The 26,865-nt window shown below is 38.8% G+C and overlaps 1 protein-coding gene across 1 annotated transcript in view; it reads right to left on the bottom strand.

Moving 5' to 3' along the window:
• The window catches only part of TRPM1 (transient receptor potential cation channel subfamily M member 1), a 74,719-nt gene extending 48,087 nt beyond the window's left edge, over window positions 1–26,632 (bottom strand). The window contains exon 1 of the mRNA XM_083871237.1: window positions 26,551–26,632. Coding sequence (XP_083727363.1) covers window positions 26,551–26,607 — 57 coding nt within the window. The 5' untranslated portion in view covers window positions 26,608–26,632. The remainder of the gene's footprint in view (window positions 1–26,550) is intronic.
• Window positions 26,633–26,865: the final 233 nt, after the last annotated feature.

Genomic DNA, 26,865 nt, shown 5'->3' with positions numbered 1-26,865 from the left:
AAATACCTATTTTGAGAAATTATATTATAAACATTTTGTTCTCCTGTGTAATGTAAATATGCAACCTTTTTGCAAATATGTATGTGATACACTAGTTAGCCAATCTGCCTCTGAAGAAATTAACATTAGTTTACAGCACACAGAGTTTTCCTGACAGCAAGATTCTTCTTAAAGAGTTTGAGCTGTTGAAAATTTGCAACTTTCTGTGGCTAATTTCACACTCAGGAGAGCAATTCTTTTCTGGGAATTAGCTAAGACCTAACACCTTTCATAAAATATGTCACAATCAGATGCATTTTATTCCCTGCTGCTTTTTGTCATTTTCAAAAAAAGAATTGCCTGCTATTTAAATTCTCGGGCTGCAGGGTTTGCACAAAATTATTTCTCATAATCTTTCAGAAACCCTTACAAACACATTGGAATTCAAGTTTATATTATTTCCTGCAGGCTCTAAAAACTTATGCTTGAAATATTGCATTATGTGCACCAGAGAGTTGCCAACATTCATTGGGACCTTTCTGAAAACCTGAATATTTCAGGGCTGAAATAATTACAAAGGGTGAGGGCAATGGGAGATTGCAGAGCTTATAGATAAAAGAGTTTTCAGAAAATTTGGTCAATCTTTTCAGTCCTTATGTGGCTAAAACCCATGAAGAGGTGTGTGAAGAGAATTAACAGGAGCCATAGAACAGAAAGCAGTATGTCAAGTGACGTTCCTGGACTTTTTTTATCACGCTGTGCAGCACATTGTTCCTTCTCTTTAAAATGGTGGCCACAGTCTATCCATTTTTTGAATTAAAATGAGAGCAGGGAAAAATAATAATAAAAGTTTCCATTTTCTGGATTTAATCCATTATCAAAAATGGAAAAGAAAACTTTAAAATCCTGAATTAGGGGAGCTAAAGGAGAGTGGAACAGGCCAGAAGCTGTTTCCGTGGCTGTCTCTGGCCCAGCAGGTGGTAGGTGCCTGCTCAGGGCCCCAGTGGGACCACAGAAAGGGCAGGAAGGACACTGCAGTGCACGGGAGCTTCTCTGGAGCCATGATTCCAAGAGCTGGGGGATAACAAGGGCCAAACCTGAACTTCCTTGGCTCTTCAATCTATTGAAAGATTGGTATGTGAATACTCAGAGATCACAGGTAGGCTGGGGCTCCGTGAGACCTCTCACCTCACAGCCTTATGACAGGAATGCATTTCTTCACACGACAGCAGCAGCACTGCGGGTACAAATGTGACGGGGCTGCTGATGCTGGTTAAATGTCTTTCACTGGGGAAACTCCTTTATTGCCAATGCTCATTGGTGGGGAAAACCACCATAAATTCTGCCCTTTTCCGTTCTAAGGCTTCCATAATACCTGGCCTACCATCAGACCTTGATAGACTCTCCTCTAAACAAATGCACACGGAAAGGAGCTTGCGTATCAGAAGGTGTATTGCCACAAGAGAGCTCCAGAAAGTAATATTACTGCCTAATTTTGAAAACTCAAAACAGCCCCCGAAAAATGAAAAGTCACAACCTAAAAAACAAAGAAAACCCCAGAACTCCATCCCCATTTTCTGTAGCTCAAAATTTGCATTCAAAATATTGAAATATGTAAGGTACGTGATCTTTCTTTGCCGGCATTTCTACATCGCATTAGTTACACGCAAGCAATTTTTTAATTTTGAAGTCTGAGACACCGTTTTTGGACATGAAAACTCATTTTGTCTTCTTGCAGTTAGTACTTCATGTTTCACATCCTTCCAAAGGAGAAATCTAAGAAGAAGTCTAATCAGAACACTGTCATTTCAACGGAATTATCTTTCTCCCATCAAGTGCAGGTCACTATGCAGCTCTTCAGTGCAAATTTCAGTTGTGCATTTCACTGCTACAAAAGGTAGAAGGACTATCAGGAATGAAATGAAAAATGATTTAAAATCATGTCCTACCTGTTTGTCCCTGGAAGTGTTTCAGAGTTTGGAAAGATGAATTACAGCTAGAATAAATAAAGTGCATTTAACTTTGCGCTTCTGTCCCATCTTTCTGTTTATTGTTCAGACTTCTCATTCATCTTACTGTTAGGACTTCCAGTCTCTCTGAAGTTCATGAGAATTCCCAAGGAGATGGGTTTCCACCACTTTAAGAAGAGAATCTCATATGATAAGCATGTGAGCAGCTTCTTTGTTCAAACCAATCTCATGACTCCCTTTGAAGGTAATCCTTTAGAAGTCTCATGACCCATCTCTCTGCCCAGAGGGTATTTTCATCTCATGGTGGAACAAGGCACAACAAATCTACTTTGATAGTGCCCAAATCTCCAATTTGTTAAACCTCCTTTCCTCTCTTCAAACAGTGGATGTACTTGCTGTAAAAATGCCGGCACTGCAGAAAGGCTAAAGCAGGAGCTGAAACTTTTAATTTGAAGTATCCCCTCCCTTCTGCTAAAATATCAACGCTATTTGCATAATTGAGACAATTGGACATAATAGTCCTTTCAGGGGTCCTCATTAGATGTACAGCTCTACATTCTTTGAAAAGAAGAAAAAAGGAGGTCATACAGCATTAATTATATCTAATCCTTTTTAGAACAATTTGAAGTTGGGCAAAATGCTGTACTAAAACAGCTGAAGTCGTAAATAAGCCATTAATTTTGTAACTTTACATATCACATGCATTTTCATACCCTGCTGCCTTTGTCAATATAATTAATTCCTTTGCTGACAAGGGGTTTTTTGCATCTTCTAATACTTTAAAACCACCAGTAGCACAGGACACTGTGTGTTGCAGGTAGTTATTTGTTCTAACTTTCAACATTTGCCTTGCTGAGCCAGGGGCCAAAATAATTGCCATAATGCAACAGATAAGGGTGAGATCCAGAATCATATCTAAGGATCCTGCTGGATCTAAAGACTGGAGCTAAAGGCTGCCTGTCTGCTCCTGCTGCACTGCACTGTTAGGCTCTAAACTCATTTCCCTGTTCCTATAACTTATCTCCAATGTACTGAACATATGCCCACCTATGGTTGGCAACAAAGTATGTTACAGATATAATTTTAACTTCTGTCTGCCCTAAATGGCAAAGCGTGCAGCTGAAACAGCTTTGGTTTAGAACCAGACCCTGGGCTCCCCAGTGAGACAAAGTTCCTGCTGGCTTCATGAGAAAAAGGATGAAGTATGGAAGATTCTTGAAAGGTTAGCACAGGAATGGAGAGAGGGCATACAGTGAAGTCTACAGATGTTTCTTTCTCCAGTGGAAATCAAATTTGTGAGGCCTTTATGGATGCCTCTTATCTAGAATGTGGGGTACTCTGTGAGCTAGGAAAAGACGACCCATTGGACAACAAATATTAGCAAAGATATATAAGCCAAAAAAAAAAAAAATACAAGAAGGTGATTTGGGCACTTAACTCTCTTCTGATAATGGAATGCAGACATAGAATGTGGTATGTTTTTCTGGCTAGGTACTCTATTGCAATAGAAGTTAAAAAGGAATTAATTCCTCTCTGCTCCTGAACAAGTTCTCCTTGGCCAGACATTGTGTAAAAATGGGAGTTGTATCTACAGCGCTTGCAATTGGAAGCCACATTTTGAGGACAAATATTGGAAATATAAGCCTGTGTGTTTTGTTCTTCCACGTGTTAGCCCAAACTGCAATGACAGAAATGCACACCTGAGAAAGTACAGCATTCGTAAAAATCAAACACAAGTTTTGCAGACTCTTTATCGGAAATCTGATAAGGACATGCAGCTTCCAGCCCTTTGGTAACACCATAACTGCTCTGGCACCTCAGTTTAAGACTCAAGAAAGACAACCAAGACATGCATCTACCCAAAAATAAGAAAATCGTAACTGTTAAAGATTTCAGTTTAAGGTGACTGAGATCAAAGACCTGTCTATAGGCAATAAGAACATTTTCCTCACCTGCTATTGCAAATAAAGAACAAGTTTTGATAATGTTGAAACCCACATTTTTCAGACTTAGCATTTTTGCATTTTTAAGCAATGCCACAGCTTGTCAGGATGCCTACACTGAATGTTCTGAACAGTGCTTCGGATAACACATAATTCCCTATCTCTAAAAATATAATGACAATAACACGATAGTTATAGCATACAATAGAAATTAACCAGCATGTTCCAGGGGTGGGTTGGGGAACAGCCCTGTAAAAGCAAAGGGCCTTATACACAATGTGTGTAAAATAAACCATAACCAAGTTGGCTAAAAACCCAATAAACACGCACTTCTGTTGTTAAGGGCAAACAGGCCACTGTCTGCTGTGCTTACTGTCTGAAAAGCCTATGACAAAATTCTGCATGGTAAGAGGAAGAAACTGCTGGCATTTAATTCTAAATGTATAATTCTGCCAAGTTCAGCCAAAGTGCTCATTCAGAGTTCAAAGGAATAACACACATGAGTGAAAAAAATTACATTCTCAGAGAAAAGGCCACTAGACAAAGGATAGTTTTCATGGATGCCTGCACTCATACTATGGGAAGGCTCACAGCACTTGGAGTTTGTTTTGTGACATGGCTTGATATAAATGCACTGTGAAGGAAAGGGATAAAGATATGCATCTCTGTTGCCCTCACTGTGACTGTCTCAGAAAAAAAATTCCCTTGGCTTCCAACAGTCCCCATACGCCTACAGGGTGTAAGCGGCAAGGAACAACTCATTAATTTGGTTTTATTGATTTAAACAGAATTTTCATATACAATAAAGAGTCCACACCAAAAAAACCTTTAATTACATCCTTCACTGTCAAACCACATCCTTATTACTCCACCATCAAAATGAAAATATTCTTGCTTCACTGATAGCAAACAACTTTTTTATTTTAACAAGTTTTATTACAAGTTCTGCAAATCCAGTACCTGGGTAATCAGTTATATTTATGTAGGAATAATGGACAGCTCACATAACTTTTCCCAAGTAGTAAGTTTTGTTAGTCATGTTTGATAGCTCACTTACTGAATGCAGCCAATAGCCTTTCTAACAAAAAGATAAAGCATATGACACTTCTCTGATCTGATGCATTTGCTGGTCTCTCCCAAATGTGTGTCTAGCAATGAAATCCACACAATGTATCATTTCTTATCAGATACTTATTGGTCTTGAAACTACTTCCCTAATAAAAGTAAATTAATTTGAATAGTATGAAGGGATTTATTTTCCCCCTGAATTTCTTCTCCTGCAGTGTTTATGTAGCATTCTCTGAGAGCTTTCAAGCCATATCATATAGACACTTGTGCCTACACAGATCAAAAGTTAAATTCATGGATAGCAAATGTGGGAGCTGAACTTTGAAATACCAAAATGCACTGTAGGATGCAATGTTTTAGTTTTTGTGTGTAGGACTTTTTGTAAAACTGTACATGAGTAGGAACTGAGACAGGCTACATGAAAAACAGCTAAGGTATATATTGTAATCCTCCTTTCCAGAGTCATTATCAGACCAAATCCAAACTTGAAATGCCCAAGTAAACTATAAATGGGAAAGTCACAAAGGAGTGAGCAGTAATTACAATGTGACATAATTAAAAAATGTTGAAGAAGGGAAGAGGGTGGCCAAATCACAAAACCCAGTGTCAAAATCCCCTTGGATCCAAGTTCCATCATTTGAGAGGAACCAAATGATACTTACAAGCCAAACCTGTTGTCATAACAGAGAAAAACTGCAGCTCAAGGAAGCCTCTATTTCTTTTATAGCTGAATTAAAGCTTGAACCAATGACCAGGATTTCACAGAATAAAACACTTCTAACTAGTGAGAACTGTGATGAGCATTAATAGAAATGTCACAGCTACAGATGGCAGAATAGATGAGGAATGATGAGATAGTCATGTCACTGTGAGTGTGATAATCATGTACCACTGGTGAGGTGGCTGTGGTACACACAAGGTAGGGCAGGCACTTCCCTTACTGCACTGTGGGCTTAGCACAACAGAGTCTGTAGCCTCTAGAACTCCAATAAAACCTTAATTCATTCATAAAAGCCAAAATTCACCCCAAAGAAGAGACAGTTTGATAGCAACATGATCATAAACCCTCTTCCTAGCAGTGATGAATTACCCAGGCATTCTGGGTGTAGAACAGCTGATACAAACAACAACTCAACAGCCCTGAAGTGTAATCAATTAACAGTATATCTCATGAACAGAAATGGTGAGAAATGGCTTAATTCCCAATCTGGTTCCTATAACCCAAGGTACATTTATTGAAATGTGATAATCTCTACACAAAACGGGTTTGGAAGGAATGGAATTATCTGTCTAGTTTGATGTACAGGCTATTATCCCCAGCAAAGGTATTATGACCTTAAGTAGGATCCGATGAAACCACACAGAGCACCAGCAAAAAAAATTTCTTCCCTTTATTCTCTCCTTTATACAATCCACTCCTTCCCTCCCAATCTACAATCCATTGAAAACACCTAATTCCTGGAAGATATATACTGCTGCTTATGCAGGGAATAAGTGCTTTTAGGTGGACAGGACTATAAAATAAAATTGGTTGCTTCTTTCAGCTTTGTGATAGTATCACTGCAGTTCTTCTCTGGATGACAGAGATGTATAACTAAGCTAAATAATTGCTTTCTTAACTGCCCAGGTTCAACTCTGAATTCATCTGCAGCACTCCTGTTATGTCAAGTGATTGGAATTGGAAAGAGTATTTTTAAAGGCAGAACGGACAAGAATTGACACAGCTTTTTTTTAAATCTGGTTCTAATGTAAGAAAGGCTGTTCGATCCTGTGAGAAGTGTGAGGGAAATGAGTTATTTTTGGCAAGGTTTCACTCACTGATATGTGTTTCTGTAATACAGTCAAGTGCCATAAGTACTACTCCTCCCTAATGGAAAGCTTTTAAACTTCACATAGCAACAGTGGCAATTGCACACATTTCACAATTCTCCCTCCCCCACTCCCTGTTTTTGGTGTTTGAAGAGGCTTTGTACAAGAAAAACAGCAACGAACTGTGTGTTCTGCTTAAGCACAACTGACATCAAAGATGAGTTGTGACAAAGAAGAAAAAAGTGCTGATCACTCAGGGCAGCAACACACCAGTGCCATCCATGCCAGCAGCTCTACAGGAGAGCTGAGCATTTTAATTCCTCTCCTACCTGGACTGCTCACATTCAGCTTTTAACACAAAGGCATTTGCTTAACTCTTGATCCTGTAAATATTTAACTCTGGATTCTGTAAATGCTTACACTCGTGCTTAATTTACAGGCATGATGAACCCACAGATTGCCACAAAATTATGCCATACCCAGAAAGCTCTTCACAGTCACTGATATGTCTATGTATACACAAACCCATGTCTTCACAATAAAGAGAACACTCTGTTCATCTGAAGAGTTTCATGTGCAAAGTCCCACTTAGCCTTACACAGTATGCAGCTATTTACCTGCTGATTAAAGCTTGTGAAGTTAGTGTTAGTCCCAAGGCAAACAGCTTGGAGGCATTTTGGAATCATGGGACATTTGACTGGAAATCTGCTGTCATAAATTCAGGTCCCCCTGATCAATATGGGTTAAGATAAATTAAAACCACAGTATGTTGCTGAAACAGTATGAGGCATTGCAGCCTTCAGCTTTGTCAAACACATTATGTTCCCCCCAGTAATTAAAACAGAAATGCCAGCAAGCAGCAAATGCTCTTGTTAGAGAGATTCTGAAGTTAATAATTCTTCTAAGAATTACTGGGAAGGGGAGGAAATATCTAAATCTTATTTAGTTTCAGTAATCTTCAGCTGTATAACCACTAAGAAAGAATTTAGGAATTTTCACCCTAGTGTGAAAATTTAGTTTTACATTTTAATGCAAGTATTTTCTCTGCTACCAAGCATAGTAGTGGCTGAAAAAATGCAAGTGTTTGAGTAAATGCTCAGTTTCATTAGATGCCATGAGACATGTGCATAATTTACCCTTTACACTTGCATTTCCAACTTTCTCCTCAGACTAGCATTTAGTGAAAACAAACACATGGGTTACAATACCATCATTTCACCTTGAAATGCTACAGAGTGTGCAAGTCAGCAGGTAAATTTATATAGACAATCTTCTGTCTTTCTATTCAAGATAATCTTCAAGCTCTCTTTGACTGAGGACAGCATGTTCAAATATGGTAGCTCCAAGCTTTATTATATCTCTCTATAAAGACGGTTAATTTAACCAATTTGGTGATTCTGTACAGCAGCACCAGGCACAAGAGCAGAGCTGACAGCACACCTAACCCTAAATGCCATTCTATAGATGTATTCATTTGCTGAGCTTAAGATTTGCCCAGTCCACTTGAGAGCTGTGCAGGACACACCTCCAGCCCCTTGCACCACCACAAAAACAACTGGAGAGGAATTGCCACTGTCGCTGGTGGCCAACAGAGCAGCATAAGCCACAAGCTGCGTCAGCATAGAGGTTAAAAAGCAAAATATTTAAAATGGTTAGAGTCCAACAGCTGATGTCTGTTGGAACAACAACTGAGAGCGATACTTGATACTGAACAAATGTATACTCTGCAATAAATTAATTAATTCTCAATGGAAGGTTGTCAAATTAACTACTTGAGACATTTCTCATTGCAAAAGAAAAAAAGAAGTGAATTCAAAGACAAGATATTGCTGTCCGTTCCCTATCCTGTGCTAGTGCCATACCCATCACAAGACTGCTTTTCTGACTTGTCCAGTCTGAGGGAAGTTCATTAAACATAGAACTCAGTTTGAGAACAAAGCAGAAATTTTAAAATTTAAAATAAACTTAAAATAAGTAAACAGAGTTTTTAATGAAACTCGGTAACAGGCTTTATATGGGAAGATTTGACCATATTTCTATGGCTATTTCCATGCTGACTCATCTGAACAGATTATAAGGAATATAAATTCACTACAAAAGGTCTGGTACCCTCCTGGATCTAATTTGAGATGTGAATACTGCAGGTGTGGAAGTACAAAATACATGATCAAAAGCATCTAGGCTTCCAACCATGCCCTGCTAGTGAGACTGAGAGCTTGCTAAGTCAGACACCGATTTTTTTGTTTGTAAAATGCAAAACATAAATACAAACTTCATATATGTGGATGTACATGTGAAATATATTATACACACCTTTGAAACATTCAGCAATCCTCTGGTAATTTAGCTGTAGCAATCCCATTAATGCTGCTTTCATGTGGCAGACTGAAATCTGGGGCATTATCTCCTTTCCAAGACCTGTTCTGTAATAATCCTACTGGAATGCACAGTGTGTATCAACCTCCTCAGCCTGCCCTTTAAGAGTGAATGTTTCTCATATTTCATCAAAGCTATACCACATCAAGTTGCAATTACACTATTGCAGTGCTCTGGTTAATCAAGATATTTGCCGTACTTTTCTTTCAGATATTCTTTGGCTGGAACCCATGAGAATTTCTCTTAGATGGCTTCACTGCTTGTTTTCTCTTTCATTTGGGAAGGAGACCATAACTAACATTGTGGGTGCACTCTGTTTGGACCATACAATACCAGTCAATATAGTTACATAAACTCTCATGGTATTTATCTGTTCAGCAAAATTGTAGCACTCTACTTGGGGAGGGTAGCAGGAAAGAAAAAAGGAGAGAGGGAGGGAGGGGAGAGGGGGAGAAGTGCCTATTTCTGATTGAAGCTTTTTTGCTACCTGGGCCTGTTTAGGACCTTCTCTATTACGACACCGTCTCTCTTTTATTGAAATTCATATAAAAGTTTTGCATAGTGGCTTCTGGATAAATTCCACTAGGCCTGAATGAAGTTCTCTTATCCTACAGCTCTAAAAGCCAAGATTTCAAAGAGTACTTCCACAGATCCCACTGCATTTATCTCAATGTCCCTGGAAGTGCTTGCCACTCTCCTCCTAGCTTAGCTGGTAGTAAGGCTGTGGTTTGACAGATATAGGCTGATGTCTATTCTTATCTTGAATCCTCTTCTGTCCCCAAACTATCACAGTTCTGAAAAACCCTGAAATGATCCTTTTCTTCTTGAATGGCTTCCTGAACAAGTCCATGAGAGTACTAGATCCCTGTCAAGGAGCATTCAGCCTCACTGAGGGGTTTGAGAAAAGTCACTATAAAGGGACTGGTCATGTACTATTCACTACACAGAAAAATTTGGATTCTTGTTGCATGTGTGTAGCTCTCTTTACTACATTCATTACTTTGTTCACACTTCTGATAGAGGCATCTAGCCAAATTATATAGGTATACTTTAATTATGCCTAAAGCCAAAAGAATGCCTTTTCAGGGAATGATAGAAAGCATCAGTGTGCTTATTTTATTGGCTTTGAAGGCTGGAAGTTCCCATGAAAGGTTAGGTAAGATGATTTGTGCTTTTCAGTTGCAAAGCTCAGGATAAGCTGAATGTTCTCAGGACATGTTCTCAGCACTGTTCAACTTTGCTGAATGTGCAGTTCCATTGAACTCTGATTACTACAGAGCTACAGCTCACTGGCATAAAGCATTAGCATGATATTTTACTTTTTTTTCCCCCAGCAGCCATTCAAGAATGGCACAAGGGAAAGAAAACAGCATTCTGAAACAAGAATCACAGAGGAAATAGGCATCTTATTTAAAGTACTGCCAGAAATCTTTATTTTATCAAAATGCTCTTTCGGGACTGTCAGTGAGCAAATCTGTGCATGGATTTGTTCTGTCTGGGAAAAGACCCATGAAACATACAGTGCTTTATGAACAAGAAAGCAATAATCTTGATTTACAGTTATAGGCCACAGGTTAAAGAAGTCCTTCCAAAAGAAAAGGCTTATGATCAATGCTTTCAAGCACAACTGAATAAAACAGATGCAGAACCCAAAGCTATGAGCAGGAGTTGATGAAAGCACATTGTAATTCCACATGCTCTGCTGCACAGCCAAATTACACAGACTAAACACCTCCTCACTTTTCCAGCACGGAAAGGTGGGATTTGGAACATGGCTCTTCAGACTGGTCTGGTGAAGAACTGTAAATGTGCCAGTTATCCAAGAAGGAACTGTCTTGTATGAGAAAGAGAATAGTGTGAAAATATCACCTGAGAACTTCTTGAGAGTAAATGCATCTTTTTATCACTGCAAATGAATCCAAACAGGAGCAAAGAGCCAAGCAACTCAACCATCAAACTGAGATTTGCATTGAGCAGACATATCTACACAGAAAATAAGGTTTAAAGTATTTGTAATATACTTACTAGACATTTTAGAAGGCACTAGCATTATTCATAATTAATCCCATCTATTTATTGCTTTTAAGTGAAAAAATGGTAATTTTTACAAATACTCATGTTAGTCCTTCAGAGAACAGAGACTGCTGATGACAGCTACTACAGAAATAGCTGATGTGTTGCTTTTACATCCATGGAGCAATCATCACTCCTCTTAAAACAGGCATTAGGTTTCCTTTAGTATCTCTAACAGATTACTGCTGGTGAAGGGACTAGTCACAGAGCCAGGATTCTGCCAGCGCCAGCACTGACTGAATAGAATGAATCTATGGACAGAGAACTCCAAAATGGATCTGTCCACCTCAATTGTTTCTATAACTTTCTACAATTACCTGTAACAACAGTACCATGACTGAAAAATCTGCAAATAAAATGGTGAATTTGCATGTTCTGATGGCTGAGGTACAATTACTTGCTAAGTTGCAGTTGCTTTTATTCTTCAGTCACGTTTTTCACATGGGGAGCAAAATAATTAACATTTGATACATTAAACATTGAGGAGTGCTGTGCTAAATCTGTGCAAAAGTAACAGACATGGGAGGCTGAAACAGAAGTTACAGTATTTTAAGACGTGCTATAAATTCAAATCCTTCGCTAAATTCATTATTACAAATTTCTTCTTCAGATAAAAAATAAACCTTGAAATAACAGAAAATCTAATCAATTCTAAGATGCTGGGCATGCTTTTTGATAGAAAAAAGTCATAAGCATCTGAATAAACATGCCTTAGTCTCCAGATCCTTCCAGAGCTTTTAAAAATACTACTCACTCCCCCCACGCAGTGGGAGATATGAGGGATTCATAGCTTCCCAAACCAAGGTTCATTTTAACAGGTTCCTCCACATGTATATAAAAGCCTACATACATGAATCTGAATGAATTATGTATCTGAATGAATTTGCCTCTACCCTCTACAGCAGATATAAAGGGAAGTGAACTGAGTAGGATTCTTAAAGTTGCAAGAAAAATAAAACCATGAATATATGCCTCTACTTCAGTCTCCTACCCTGAATGCTGTGTACTGCTGTGTGTAGAAAGGCATCTTGCTGAGTTAAGCTTCAATAGCCAGTTCAGAGGGCAAGTTTTAGCTTTTACTGTGGTTGGTCCCATCTTTGGCAGAGGGGAAGGTGTTACCAGCTGGTAACCATGGGAGGCAGTAAAAAACAAAACAACCCCACAACAAAACCTTCAGTACTTAACAATTTGTTCTAAGATACTCAGAAACTCTGCCGTATTTCTACCATCATGTACAGACTTTCCTTATCTGCAACTTTAATGAAAGGTGGATATGGAATACAAGTCCTGAACTGCAGTAGAAGTATTACATTACAGCCACTACCATGTGGCTCTGAAGATGGAAAAAGGTTTATCAGACAGAAGTCTCATGAATTCTGCCTCTAAGAACTTGTACACTAGTGTGTAACATCCTCAGGGTAAGATCACTGGCATTTTAGACCACCAGCTTCACTCACTACTGAGTTAGACTCCTTAAACAAGAAGTTTCCTTGTTAAACTAAACGAAGAACATCTCTTTAAATTCACTTTTTCGTAAAGAACCATTTGACTGAGCGTGTTTGCTCAGTCTCATCAACATACAGTTTGATAGAAGATGAAGTTTACTACTGAACAAGATGAGAAAAGGCAAAGGAAAAGAGGCAGGATTTATTTCGAGAAGGACATTAAAAAAAGTGCCCAAACTATTTGGCGTGAGAAACACAGCAGCTGCACTCAGTAATCCACAGCTGATCCTTGGAAAGAATCACAAATCCACTCAACCAGCAGGCTGAGTGCCATTTTATTGGCAAGAATTGAGAACAAAATGGAATCAAATAGGCACTCATGATATTGGCTATTAAAAATTTTGCTTGTGTTTGATAAAGTGCATATGATGGACTCTCTGCTTAATTCAACCACTTGAATATGAAGAATTGAAACTAGAAAAATGAAATCTATGAATTTGCTAGGAAACTGTTTTGTTGTTATGGGCTTGTGGCTGCAAGACATTCACCTACTGAACTGGCTGCAAGTTCTGCACTTTGGAACTGTTCCAATGAGGGCCAAGAACTGAATGTGCCACTAAGAAGCACCCAGAGGTATTTCTGTCTGTCCATGGCTGAGGCCTACTGCCAGAATACACCTGGAATAATCTGTACAATGTCTGTGCCTGTACCTGCTGAAGCCACAGGATGCCAAGAGTAGATTTTGCTGAAGGGAGGTTGCTTTAATCCTGTTCTTACAGCAATACTTGCTGCCAGCAGAAGCTGTCAAATTCACACATTTTCAACTTTCATACAACTTTTGCAAATCTTTCACTATGACTTGTACTGTATTCTGCAGCCTCAAGCACACAGTGTAGTTTAGTACCAGTTCAATACAAATTTGGTGAATAACATCTTAAATACAGTCAAAAGACTAAACCTATCACTTGTTGTTTTGCTAATGATTTTTTATAATAAACACATCTCAGAAGTTTAGCACTATAAATTACATAAATTAGAATAAAAATGCAGAGAGTATTAAATAAAGCACTCTTGTTCTTAGTTTTATTAGGTAATGTTACAGGTAATTCCTTTTTCTCATGCTTATGGCTCTTTGATCAATATGTGAGCATTTCTCACCCCTGGAGAGGGGAGGTAGGGAGAAGGGGAATATGGGAAATGAAAAATCAAAAAGGTAATATAAACTTTGCTTTCAAGGTTCCTGTCCACAGTCATGATAAAACAGTTCTGTGATGACTGCTTGATTAAAAATTAATTGCTCTGGTAATTTAAAGATATGCCTTATTTAATAATTAATGTATAGGAATTAAATTGGACTATTCACTGAAGTCTTATTATAAGGTATGCTTGGAAAAGATCCATGATCTTATTGTATAATTAGGGATGGAGGGGGAATTTACTGCATCTTGGAAAAAGAATGCTTCCTGTCATATCTGATATCTGTCCTGTGCAACAACTGATGCCTTTTTTTGGCTCACTACTAGGGAATACCAAATTTTAATGTAATACTGGAGAGTGAGGTCCTTTCTATATAACACAGCTCTATCTAGTGGCTGATTAATCCAAGTGCATCTGGCCGTTGAAAGGAGACTAAACCATTAACCTGAAGGCCAGGAAAGCCTTAGGAAGGTGACATTTTCTTATTCTGACCTACTGTTACTCACCTTGCATAAGCCTGGAAGCACACCAGCAAAGGCTGTACTGACACCTATATCCTGCCTTTCCATACACTGATAAATGTGATCTGGTGGAGAGTTCTCCTGGTACTGAACACTTTTTCCAATACAATTTGCAGGAACAAACCAGGGGCTCAAATACCTGTTCAGGGAGGGTACTAAATATTAGCCAGACAAATAACCCCAGTGAAGCTGGACACACCGTCCCTGTGCTTCATTTTATGCCTGTTACATGTATGTGCTTACCCCTTACAATAGGGATATCCCAGAATGGCTGTGTGAGCAATGTCAGAGATGGCTGGGAAGCCTGTCTGTCCACTTGATTGCTGCCGGGGGGAGACAGGAAGGTTTGGAGCTGTTCCCCAGCACTGGATGGCCCAGAGATAAACACTGTGGGGTAACACACATTCCTCAGCAGGCAGAGCTGGGTGCCTACCCCTGTGAACACAACACATTGAACCCAAAAAGCCCTGAAGCCCAATGCAGAAAATGCAAGAGGCTGCTGCATTTTCTCCCAATCTCATCATCCATCTAGGGGATATATTGGACATTAACCTGTGTCAGCTTCTAATTGAACACAGCAGAAGGAGAGCTGCTAACTTCTGTCCTGTGTAACTGAGTAATGGATTCCACCAGCATGGGGGAAAGGTCATTGCTTTTTGCTGGTAATTACAAAAGCTTCACAAAAGTGTGCCTACATTTTTCCCGACCTCGTCAGGCCACTTATCCAGCAGAGGCTTAAGGAAATAATGGATATTCACATAGCAGTTATTTGAATAATGCTCTAATGATAATCCTGGTTAGTAACTGTATAAATAAGTATAGTTTCATTTAAACTAAAGCAATCCTGCTTACAGATACCTGTGTAGCAAAATTAAAATAGCAATGTGAAAGCACTGCAGCTGGGGGAAAGGACACATACCTGCTGCATACAGCCAAAACCAAAATATAATCTGGATTTTAAACACCACTTAAGGTTAAGTCCACACTACAGTTTTAAGAAATCAGCTTTGAACATTGTGTAACTTTGCAGAAAGCCTGGAAATCACCTACCCTTTAGAATGGTTAGAATGAACTGGGGCCATGTCAATACTGCTAGAACTGGGGTTAGGTAATTCTGACCACTAAAAGCTTCAATTGCAAACACACTCTCATTCAAGCTCTACCTGTTTCTTTACATATTGCTCCAGAAAGCAACTTGAACACAGCTTCCTTATTTTGTGTACAGGAATTAAATATCTTTGCAGCCCAGTTTTCATGTCCTTTTCAACTCATATTTTATTTAGCATTTCTGCAACCATAACACAGGTTGACATAGAAATGTTTCACTAGTATATTTTCATCCTAAATTGCTCAAATCTGCTCCAAATTAAGTATTCTAGCAAAACAGTAAAATGCATTTGATGTTTTGTGTGCCTGTGCACAGAAAACAAAAGCACTTGCCGGTTTCAACACTCTGAAGAGCAGTAGAGTCATATTAACATGTATAAACTAGTAAAAATTTAATATTAGTAGAATATTTTACCTTTTCAACATGACAATTATTTGAAAAATCAAAGCAATTTGACCAAGTTAAAATCCACCCCCCATATCTTCCGTCCATGAATTTTTCATAGCTTCTGTTTCCTTTCAGAGAAAAAAAGTCAAGGTGACAGCAAGATGACTTGCTCTAGTTCTTGATTCAGGCAGAGTTTGCTAATTAGACCCATAAGATTAACAGGGCTTTGTGGGGACCAGTCCACATTATCTTCTAACAAAAGAATTTTTAAATCTTGTTCAGGTGCCTGAACCCACACACCAGTTCCTGGTGTCTCAAAGGCACCTTCCAAGGGCTTGTATCCCAAAGGGCCTAATGGAGACCTCCTCAGCAGCTAGAGGCCAGAGAGGATGGAAAATTGCACTAACAGCTTAAATTCAAGTAGTTTCAAGTAAATTCAAGTGCCCTTGTGCCTTCCTCCTAATATGCTATTATACAAAATAAAGGCAACAAGGCTCTCCCTCAGTGCTTGAAAAACATTACCTCAGAACATCTGTAATTCAAATGAAAAAGCATTTAGAAATCCTACTGAGTGACACAGGTGAATGTCAGAAAGATCAGAGATTGCATTAGTGGGTTTATTTATTCCAACTACTAAAGCTTTATCAACAGCAAAACGTTTATACCATAGGATTTATTATGGGAGAGGGAAGTAATGATTAAAATTAACTAGGCCACAGACTGGAGTGGGACACTAATGACAAATGCACTGGGCCAGCCATGTCCAACAAGCCAGTTGTTTCCCTTCTGCTATTTCCTGAATGAAATACACAAATGCAACAGTAATCCTGAGCTCCTGGAACACAGGCACTCCCAGCTCTGCCCCTCAGGAGGGCTGTCAGGAGGTTTCTGTATCTCTAAAGGCTCAAAAGGATCAGGATCCAGATTCAGGCTGATCTCCACTGCCAACCTGCCTCAGCTGCTCCCACCCCTCAGGCATTGAGCAGGCACCAAGGGGCAAGAACAGCAGAAAGAAGAGGCTGAACAGCAGAGATCAGGCATTCTGGGCCATGGGGATCATCTGTGGTTGTGTGCTTGGGGGGGAGGAACCAAAACCAAAGAATGCTTTTAGATGAGATCAGTGTGGTACTGAGCCTGGCTGCCCCTGGGTCCTACAAGGATCCTCTTCCTCCCAGCTTTTTGGTTTACCAGAAGATCTACATGCAGCACTATCTACCAGCAGAACTATCATTAAAATGGAATAGAAATTTGTGTTACTTGATGTCAAGATCCTTCTGAGAAGGTGGAGGCATTTCTCTAGTAAATTAGCTACTCTGAAGACAGAAGGCTGATACAACAGTTTGGGACTCTCTAAGGATGAAAGACATTGCTGAACAGCCAGACTCACTCATGTTTGGTGAAGGCATCTCAGGTCATCTTGTGTCAGGGTTTCAATGCTCAGAGCTAGTGATTTAGGAAAACACACTAATTTTTCACCTTTCAACTGCTCTGTTCAAAACTAAGCCTGACGAATAATAAAAGAAAAAGTCTGATCTGCTTCTGGGAATGGGAAGAATCAGGATTTTGTAAGGATGGTTCAACAGAATTGTGAAATTAGAACTAAATACAAAAGCATGTACAAAATTCAACAACAAAATCCAAAGAGTCTCAACTTGGGATACTAAGTGTCAAGCTAAAAAAAATCATAAAAGATAAACTATTTTCCAAAGCTAATGAGCTCAAGCTGACTCGCACACTTCTGTACAACTTGCAGCTAAGCTGTAGAACACTTTGGTGAAGGATACTGCGCTGACTAAAAGGCAACAACATAATTTCACCTGAATCCCCCCAAGAGTACCTCTGGTCCACATAGTCCCTACCTGAAATATCTCTGTCTAGGAGCAAACTCTGGGGGAGAGGAACTGCACCTTTCCCTGTTCTGCAGCACTCCCTGGACGGTGCCATTCTAGCTCTGGGCAGCACAGATGTCTGGGCTGACCCAGAACAGACTCAAACCTGACCTCTGAATTTAATAGACATTAAATAGAAAAAAACTTGCCAGCTCATGAGCAGTACACCTGATTCCCACATGGATTTCCAATCTTCAGTTTCATGAGCAAATCCACGTCTACAATTGAAAATATTTAGGGGACTCACTTTAATAAAACGTAGGTAAATTATTAAGTGATTAAGACGTAATTTCAAAACAGCACTGATCCAGCTAATCACATGCTGAATAAATCTTTTAAAAAGCTTTGGAATTTACCCTTTACTCTTCAGTTCCAAACTGAAAAAGATTTTACATTTACAAAAATACAACATAAAAATCACCACCAACAATGTAGAACTGGACAAATATATTTATTACTTATTGTGAACATCAAGCCTAAAACCAAATGCATTCCTCTTCACCTGTCAATCTCTGTAAAATACATTAAGTAATAAACCAACATAGAAGTTAATGATTGTATTCTATTAGGATGATTGTACTAATGATTGTATTAGGAATAGTCTTGGGTACTGTGTATCAGAAATAATAGAGATTGAACCACTGAACAACTCATTGCTCTCTTTTTTTGTGAAAGAAAATTTTTAATATATGACCTGCAACAGGAAAACTGAGGAGGAGAGAAATTAAAGTCAACTAAAACCACTGGAAATAAAAAATGGAAAACATTTAAATGTCTATTCTGTTAAAAAAATTACAAACAGTACATTTAGTAAAGCTTAGTAACCACTGCTTGCTTTCCACTGGTAGGGGCTTAAGCAGCTATTAATCACATGAAAGTAGATATTAAGGAATATTAATCCATACCAGCTGTTGCATCTTTTACTGTGCTATTATTAGAGATTAATCTTTATAGAACAAGGCTGCCTTTTCATGTCATTTCCAGGAAGATATCATACAAGCTGATACTGTTTTACAGCACATTTTCACAAAGAGTTGAAGCAAGCAGGTGCTAATGATGACACAGTAAAATTTTATTCAAGTTCATCCTCAAAATCCAAGCCATTTATGCTTAGAGGAGACACTGTCACTACAATCAGTTGATTAGTTAATTTTTACTGTGACTGCAAAAAATTGCTATTATAGCTTCCTATTTACATTAAAAGAACCAGGATATTCTCCCAGTGATATTGAATCTTCTCTTACAGAAAGTTCAAGGTCATGCAATTTTCTATCTTCAGTTACCTGGGAATTAATCCAGTTTAAAACTTCTAACATGATCTAGCTGATGGAGCCTTAATGAGGAACATCTAGGATTTTAACAGATTTTTCACAAAGCACAATCAACACTGTGAGCATAGAATTCTCTAATGAAGCATAAATCCCTGTCAGGTGAGCCAGGCTGTTGGAAGAGCAATTGCTTTAATTATTGGATACACTTCATAGGTGACTGCATCTGCACACTCCAGAGAAATTCCTATTGGATCACACGTTCATGGAATGCTATTAAAATCACAAAAAGAGTCACACTCCTCCAAAAAGTAAAATTGCTGGCAGAAAAGGCCAGCATTAACCATTAAAGATTATGAGATTAGCATGAAAAATAAGCTTTTAATCAGTTTCTTGAGTTTTGGATAAGATACTATCAGCTGCACTAAGGAAATCAGTTGTCATAGTTACAGAAAAAAAAATCAACCTTCTCTATACCTGCAGTCCCCTCATTTTCTTAAATGCAAGACTCTTCTCTAATTATGTCACAATTAATCATCAGGGTATCTTTGTTTTTTCACTCATTTGACGTTAGATTGATGCTCCAGACTAAATGTGTGGTGGTTTTCTAGCACAGCCTAAAGGGTGAGGAAGCAGCTCCTCAGCCTGGGGTGGGCTGTGTCATGCCTCTCCCACTCTTCCCTGCAATTCTCTGTGTCTGCTCAGCAACCACTGCCCTGTCACCCTCCCCAGATTTGCTCAAGTCCTGCAGAGGCTCCATTTTCTCACTGCCCATGTTCTGCCTGAGCAAGCTGATCTGCTTCAGCTGCTGCCTCCAGCCCCGCTGCCTCCAGCCTGAGCAATCTGGCATGTACAGCTGCCTTTCACAACCCCTGCTACCTGTCTTTAATCCTCTCCACCCTCCTTTTCAGCTGCTGATGAACCAGCTGTTGGTTATGTAACATTGGTTTCCAGGCCTTTTCCACTCCTCACAAATAAGTACATTCACATTTTGCTATTTCCTCTCAGCTTCATGACACTTTCCAAGACCAGCTGGCTTTCTGATTCCACCCTGCTAATGCCTATCTACAGGACTTCTCCCATCTCCAAACTGGATTAAGTGCTAACCCTACAATGACACTTCTGCTGCTTAATATCAATAATTTGACTGCTAACAGCTGGCAAAAGCACGGGGCAGAAAAAAGTACTGACAGCACAAAAAATAACACACATACTTGGAGGTAAAGCTGGGGCCCAGATGTAAGCCCTTAAGCAGGTTATCTTATGGCTTACTTCTTATTTAAAAAGAGGTTTGGACTGGGGGGGGGCTCCAGCAGAGGAACAATAATCAGTTTTAACCAGCTATAGCTTTTTTAACTTTTACATTAATGTAGATCATGGAAGTTGTACTAGAGATTGGGACCCACACACAGCAGAAAACTATTTCTATGGACAAGACACATTAAAAAAAAAAAACACAAAGGAAAAGGGAGTTGCTCAATTTCACAAAACAGTGAAGTTCAACTGCTGATACAATCCACCATGTTGTCCATTAAATGTTCCTTTTTCAATGCTGAATCTTGCTTTACTCTCCTGCCTATGTTTTTCATCTCATTTTTAACTCTTTAGATTAAAAGAATCTCAATCACTTGTAGAAGTGATTCTAGCAATGAAATGAAAAAGCACCAGAAAGGTTTTGTTCTCTAGAGCAGTGGCTGATTTTTCAAACTTACAACTAGAAAGCAGTAAGTACTCCAACCCACATCCTTCATTGCAAGATCAACTAACCTGCTATTGCTGCATGAGACATGAACTAATATCACTTTCCAGAAAAAATGTTTTAATCTTTTTTTATTCACACTTGTGTTTTCTAGGCCTCTTACAGTCACATTCTGCATCTCTTGCTACTGTAACGTGCTCCACCTCAGAAACAGTCTAACATGCATTTGTTGTTCTCTGTGCCTGAAAGTCAGAGATTTTTCAGTATTTATGAACATTTGTTTCAGTTTGTAGTAAGCATCCTTGACGGATTCCTTCAACAAAACTATACTCAAAGTGAAAACTGCTCAAGGTTTTCTGCTTTGATTTTTCTCTGTTCAGAGCTGCATTAGGCTTGTTTGAGTTTGTCACTGAATAGATGCTGTAAGCAAGAACTATAGCAAGAGGGGCAGCATGAACCAAGCAACTATGGCAGATATTTTTATGTGAGACTAGGTGGAATTCATGTTGGAACACCGGCAGATAGAGTTGCAAAAGACACAAATGCAGTAAGTCCCACAGTTGCCAGGAGTGAATATAATCTGCTGAACAGAACAGCAGCAAATTGCTGAAAAGCAGAAACATTATCCCATAACTCACAAGGTGACTCTGACACTCAGTCCATGCCATGAGTCCTGTACAGAAGTCATGTCATGTCCAGCTGGGGGACAGGCTGCACTGGCTCTAAACTCTGGGGGTAATGCAGTATCTGCCCAGACATACAGATGTTCTGTCAGATGCTCCTTGTACGTAACAGCTACCATCAGTTTTAAGAATTTGCCAAACATTTGGGCTTTAACTAAAAAAGCTCCCACAAAACTCATGACATTCACCTTGCTGAAAGGCACCATGACATAGCAGCTGTATCTAGGCACACCTTGGGGAGAGGTACATGAGGCTTTAACAGCAATACAGTGCAAGAGGTCTTGTCACTGATTCCACGCTCTTATCCTATCCTCAGTAGCAAGCTTCCATGCCTTTGTGGTAACCTTTCCTTCATGCTACAGATCAGATATTACTCCCTGAATGCACACACCAGCTGCTTCTGTTGGATGTCTGCAATGCACTGACTTGTAGGGACAGGGTTTACTGCAATGCCGCGTGCCTGACTGTGCTGGATGAGTCATTGCTGCAGAGTAGAGACACGAGTCCTCAGGAGCAACTCCTGACAACTGAGAGATTCCTAAAAGCCATACTTTGCAGTGTCTGTCTTGGGAAGAAATAGGATGACAAGAAAAAGGTCAAGGATGTGCCAAGGAGAACCTTTAGGTTCTACATCTCAAACTGGACAAATCCTCTCCTCTACTGATATGCTTCCTTTGGAGGGTGTGTCACAGCAAAACAAAAGCCTTGTAACTCACTTGGCCAATTGTGCATCCTGCTTAGGGTGTTAAAGGATTTATTTCCAATTCCTATTCAGATCAGCTGGTGCTGTCTAACACATTCTCTATTATAGATGTTTTTCACAATGCTCTTATCCAGGCTGTTGAAGGACATTGTGATATCCAATCAACACTAAAGCACCTTGGTGTTGATCCAGCAGGGCAGGGAAGTGACAGAGCCTGCAGAATGCTCTCTGTAGAAAAGATTTGTCAAAACTGGACAAAGTTATACACCCAACTATAACATATTTCAGTTTCTCTTAAGAAAGCAGCTACTCTGATAGAAATTATTCCAAACTGACATTTTCCTCAGTCATTACAGAGAGGAGCACAGGCTGTATTGCTGTGTCTCACTTTGGGACCTTGCACAGGTTACTAAGTACAGTCTTGGTTCATTTGAAAAAGGGCAACTGATAACCTGCTGGCTGTTCTTCAGACATGAGTCTGCTTCTATTTCCCCTTATGGAAGGGCCATGGAAGTCTACCTGTGACAACAGTTTAATTATTGCCCTGTTTTGTTTTTTTTTAACATTAAGGAAGATATAGAACCTATTCTGTCGTACTCAGAAATTGATTTTATTATGTCCCAGTTATTTTCTCACTTCCATCACTCAACTGACTGCCCAAAATGTAAAAAATACATCACTTTTATCTTTTGAGCTATTGACTAAAATACTGGCACATCTTAATCACAGCAGAAATCTGGGGGGAAAAATTCAGAAATCAAAAAATTCAAAGGGACAGAGCATGAAAATTATTTCACTGTTACCAAAGGATCTGTTTAACCATAAGTGCAGTATTAACTAGTTGCAGAAAACTTCCAAGTATACCTATGACCATCTTAAACCTAAACCATCAAAAGGTATGCAATTTGAAGGAATCACAGTTGCTTGAATAATAGTTTAGGAGCAGAAAGTGAATTCATCCTGTTAGTGTTTTTTCATATTTGAAGTTTAGTATTATAATAAGAAAGCACACAAAACATACAATTTAATATTAACAACTGCAACTCACTTCAAGGGATTTCACACCAATTTTCGAGCTTCATTAACAAATGGTAAGACAGATCAAAACAGTGACTTAAAGAGGAGACAAAATTGGTTTTCTGCCAAGAAGCTACATTCTCTGTGATCTAAAGTGAATGTATTCATCACTGGTTTGTCTGTTCATTTACAAAATATAGAACAAGTTATTTGCCTTAGTCTGAAGGTCTAATAATTTTTCCTCCTTTGTAATCCGTGGAAGTTTTTCCAATAAACCACTGGGTAATACTGCACTACCTCAAAGATATTACAAAAACCCATTATACTTTCTACAGTAGTGCTATTGTGAATTTTAAAGTTTTCTATTGCATCTAGATAAAATATTCTTTAAATTTTTTGTTAGGCATTACTGTAATTTCTTGTACCACATTTGATAGCCAGGAAGGAGACAGTGATAAAATACATTAGTGGCTCTATAAAAGCTTAAATCTGAGCATCTGGAAGGCTTGTACTGAATATACCCTTATACAGATAATCACAGAGAATTTACAAGCATAGAAGAATTATAGGCAAAGAGAAATAAATGCAGAGGAAAGCTGTTTCAATAAAATGGTTTTCTCTTCAGAGGAACAGAAAATGAGTCATAGTAGGTCCATCTTAAAGACATTTAGATCAACTCAATGGAGATAGCAAGCAGAGATGAAAGCATTGTTTAGTACTAGAAAAGTAATTTGAAGTAATTCCCATTAGTGGGAAAGACAGACCAGTGATGTGCATCCAGATAAGCTGCTTTTTTTGTTAATAAACTGAGATGTTTACAAGACACAAAATCAAAACACAGACACACAAGGACACTCCTTTCTTAAACATTCTGGGTTTCACATTTCATTTAGTGAATTCTCTGTTGAGGTGGAGAATTACACCTTTAATTGTACAGCAAGTAGCAACAGCTGGTTTTGTAAAACTGCTCAGGAAATAAAATTTTATCTTCCTCTACAGCACTGTTGTCAAAACTAGGGGACTGCACAGGAAAGCTAAGCAGAGTAAAGAGCTAAGCAGGATACATTTTTAGTAGTCTTGGTATCCAGCACTACTGCAATAAAAACTGGAAGTTAAAATCACGGGCCAGGACCACACACTGTTACACATTCCTCAGCAAAAAGCAAGAGTCACATTGGCAAAAGGCGAAAAGATTAGAGTAGCAGGTGAAATTTTCATTATAAATCTCAATGCTTGGCTACATCATGTGCCTTTAACCATTTCCTGCACAGTTTTTCCAGACATATCCCAAAGCACTACACCCTTATGAGGCACACACATTCAAGACCAGTTTCAATTCTGATTTTCAGCTGTATCATTAGCAAAAATTAACATTCAGCACAAAATACTGTCAAGCTCAACTGTGCCCAGTTTCCTGCCTCAAGATGTCTTGACTCCCAGAGATGACACTTCACCTGCCTGGATGATGACAGTGTGCTACTGACATCGGAGAGCCAACCCACATAATTTCTGGCAGAAGTAACACTCAGTCTATTAAATAAGCATAAAAATCTAGTTTTTTACTCAAGTCTAACTTTTTCCACAAAAGGTAAAGTTTCTGTTTCTGAAATGAACTTTAAAAGAAATAAACACGAAAAGAATTAGGAAGACTAAAATAAGCAAGCCATGAAAGAAATTTTCAGCTTTTGAAAGGCAACATTTTCTTATAAGTAGTCAAGAAAAACAAAACCTAAACTGTGTTCCATCTACCGTCACTTGACTGGTCTTTCCCATGGGAATAGTGGGACAAAATTAAGCAATTTTTGCCTAGGTATTTTACTCTGACTTTATTCCATTCAAGAAGTAAAATGGTGTATGCTTTTCAGTATCAAAGCAGGCTTGGGGACATTTTAAAGGGGAAATAGTTTTCAACTTCCTTTATCATTATTTCTTTATATTATTCAAGAAATAAAGTTAATACTACCAGCCTATGAAGCTTGAAGTCATCTTGGGGGTAAAGCAAGCAATACACAGTGATTCATGAAACTCAAGATTCTTGAAGGACAGCCTGGTTTGTCATGAGGCACCCAGGACACAACTGTGCAAGTAATGGGCAAAGTTACCTAAAGTAACACTTGCTAAGGATTAGCTGACATTTCATTTTGCCACTTTGCCTTACATCTATCAGGGGAGGAAAAAATGAACCCACTGCAAACACCTTCTGGTTTTGATCCCAAATGTTTAGGCTTGGCCCTAGTGCCAAGGAAATCACAGCTGAAGCATTTTTTTCTATCTAGCACTCATTGTCTGTATTTGGGCTTGTAATACAGGTATTACATACAGCCTGACCACAGTCAGTACAAAAACCACCATTGTACATCTGTAAATGACTTTATACTGAGATGGTGCTTGGAATTCCCCTGGTGATGGCCCATGACCATCAGTCTCTGCTGAAGAAGTCCCTCAAACAGAGACATATTCTCTCTTGCAATCACAGATGACTATGACCAATATTGCACATAGTATAGAACAATCCTCTTAGAGAAGAAAACATTTTAATACATACTTAGTTGCCTGTGTGGCATTTTTCTCTCAGTTTATATTCCTTCAAACTTCCTTCCACCACTTTAGTTAGAATCTGACTCTAACACTGTGATGACAATCAGCAGAAATTGGAGGTAAGAGGATTGCAGGGATTCCAAGAGGAGACAAAAACTATTTCTCATTATTTGAGTAGAATCAGTTTGAAAAAGGCCAGTTGAACTGGAATCTAAGTAATCCTGAGCTGAAGTTAGTCTGTATTTGTTGTAAAAAGAATCTATCAATCTATGGACAAAATATGTACATATATTCTCTTAATAGCTTGAAAACAGTTAAGAAATGAATTCTTACTAGTCATGTACTACATGCAAGCTTATGATAACAACAGTGAGCTCATACATTATAAAGCAGTCACTCATGTCTTCTTTCTTCTGCCTTGCTTCTTCATTCATAACCTACCCAGCAAATAGTCTAACCACAGACTATATTTCTCATAGAATCTGTCATCTGTAGTTCAGTGAATCACATCAAAATCTTATATACATCCTACCAGTCTTCACGTTTAATCCATCTAGATTGATGATAAACACTGAGTATCAACAGTCATCAAAAAGTGATTTTGAGTATGGATAGGAATAAATTACAGGCTAGCTCTGTATAGTGACATTTAACCCAAAGATCCTTAAGCCAGGAAGTTCTGAAAGAACTCCTGGAACAGGAATAAAATTAATTGTAGAACCAGTGCAATGAACACAACTGATACCTCTGAGACTTAAACAAGCACAAAGGGAATAGTCCTCATTTATAACAGTACCAGCTGTTAAAAGCAAGAGGGCCAAACAGTGCCTCCAGCTGTTTACCTCTAGCTGTACTATTTGGGCAATTGCAGACTTACCCTCTGTGATCCAGATGCTGAGCCTTTAAATGAAGTGCGTTTGAAGGAGCCACTCATCCTCCGTAAGGAACCTGTGAACTTTCCTTTCTTAATCCCCTCCATAATGGAACTAGTACCCCAGCATCAAAGAAAACCCTGATTTCAGTCTGAGCAGGTTTTCTCCTGAAGCCAACAATCATTAAGTTACAGCTCAAATAAAAAGTAAGACAAATGCATAGAAGAAAATCAAAGCCAAGTGATGAGACTCCTGTTCCGACATGGACCCTGTCACAAGTGTTACCAGCAGCCAGCCAAGCAGAAATAAAAGGCAATCCA

The sequence above is a fragment of the Zosterops lateralis genome (genome assembly GCF_965231275.1).
Source record: "Zosterops lateralis genome assembly, chromosome: 13".
Taxonomy (NCBI): domain Eukaryota; kingdom Metazoa; phylum Chordata; class Aves; order Passeriformes; family Zosteropidae; genus Zosterops; species Zosterops lateralis.
This window is presented reverse-complemented; position numbering and strand designations above follow the sequence as displayed.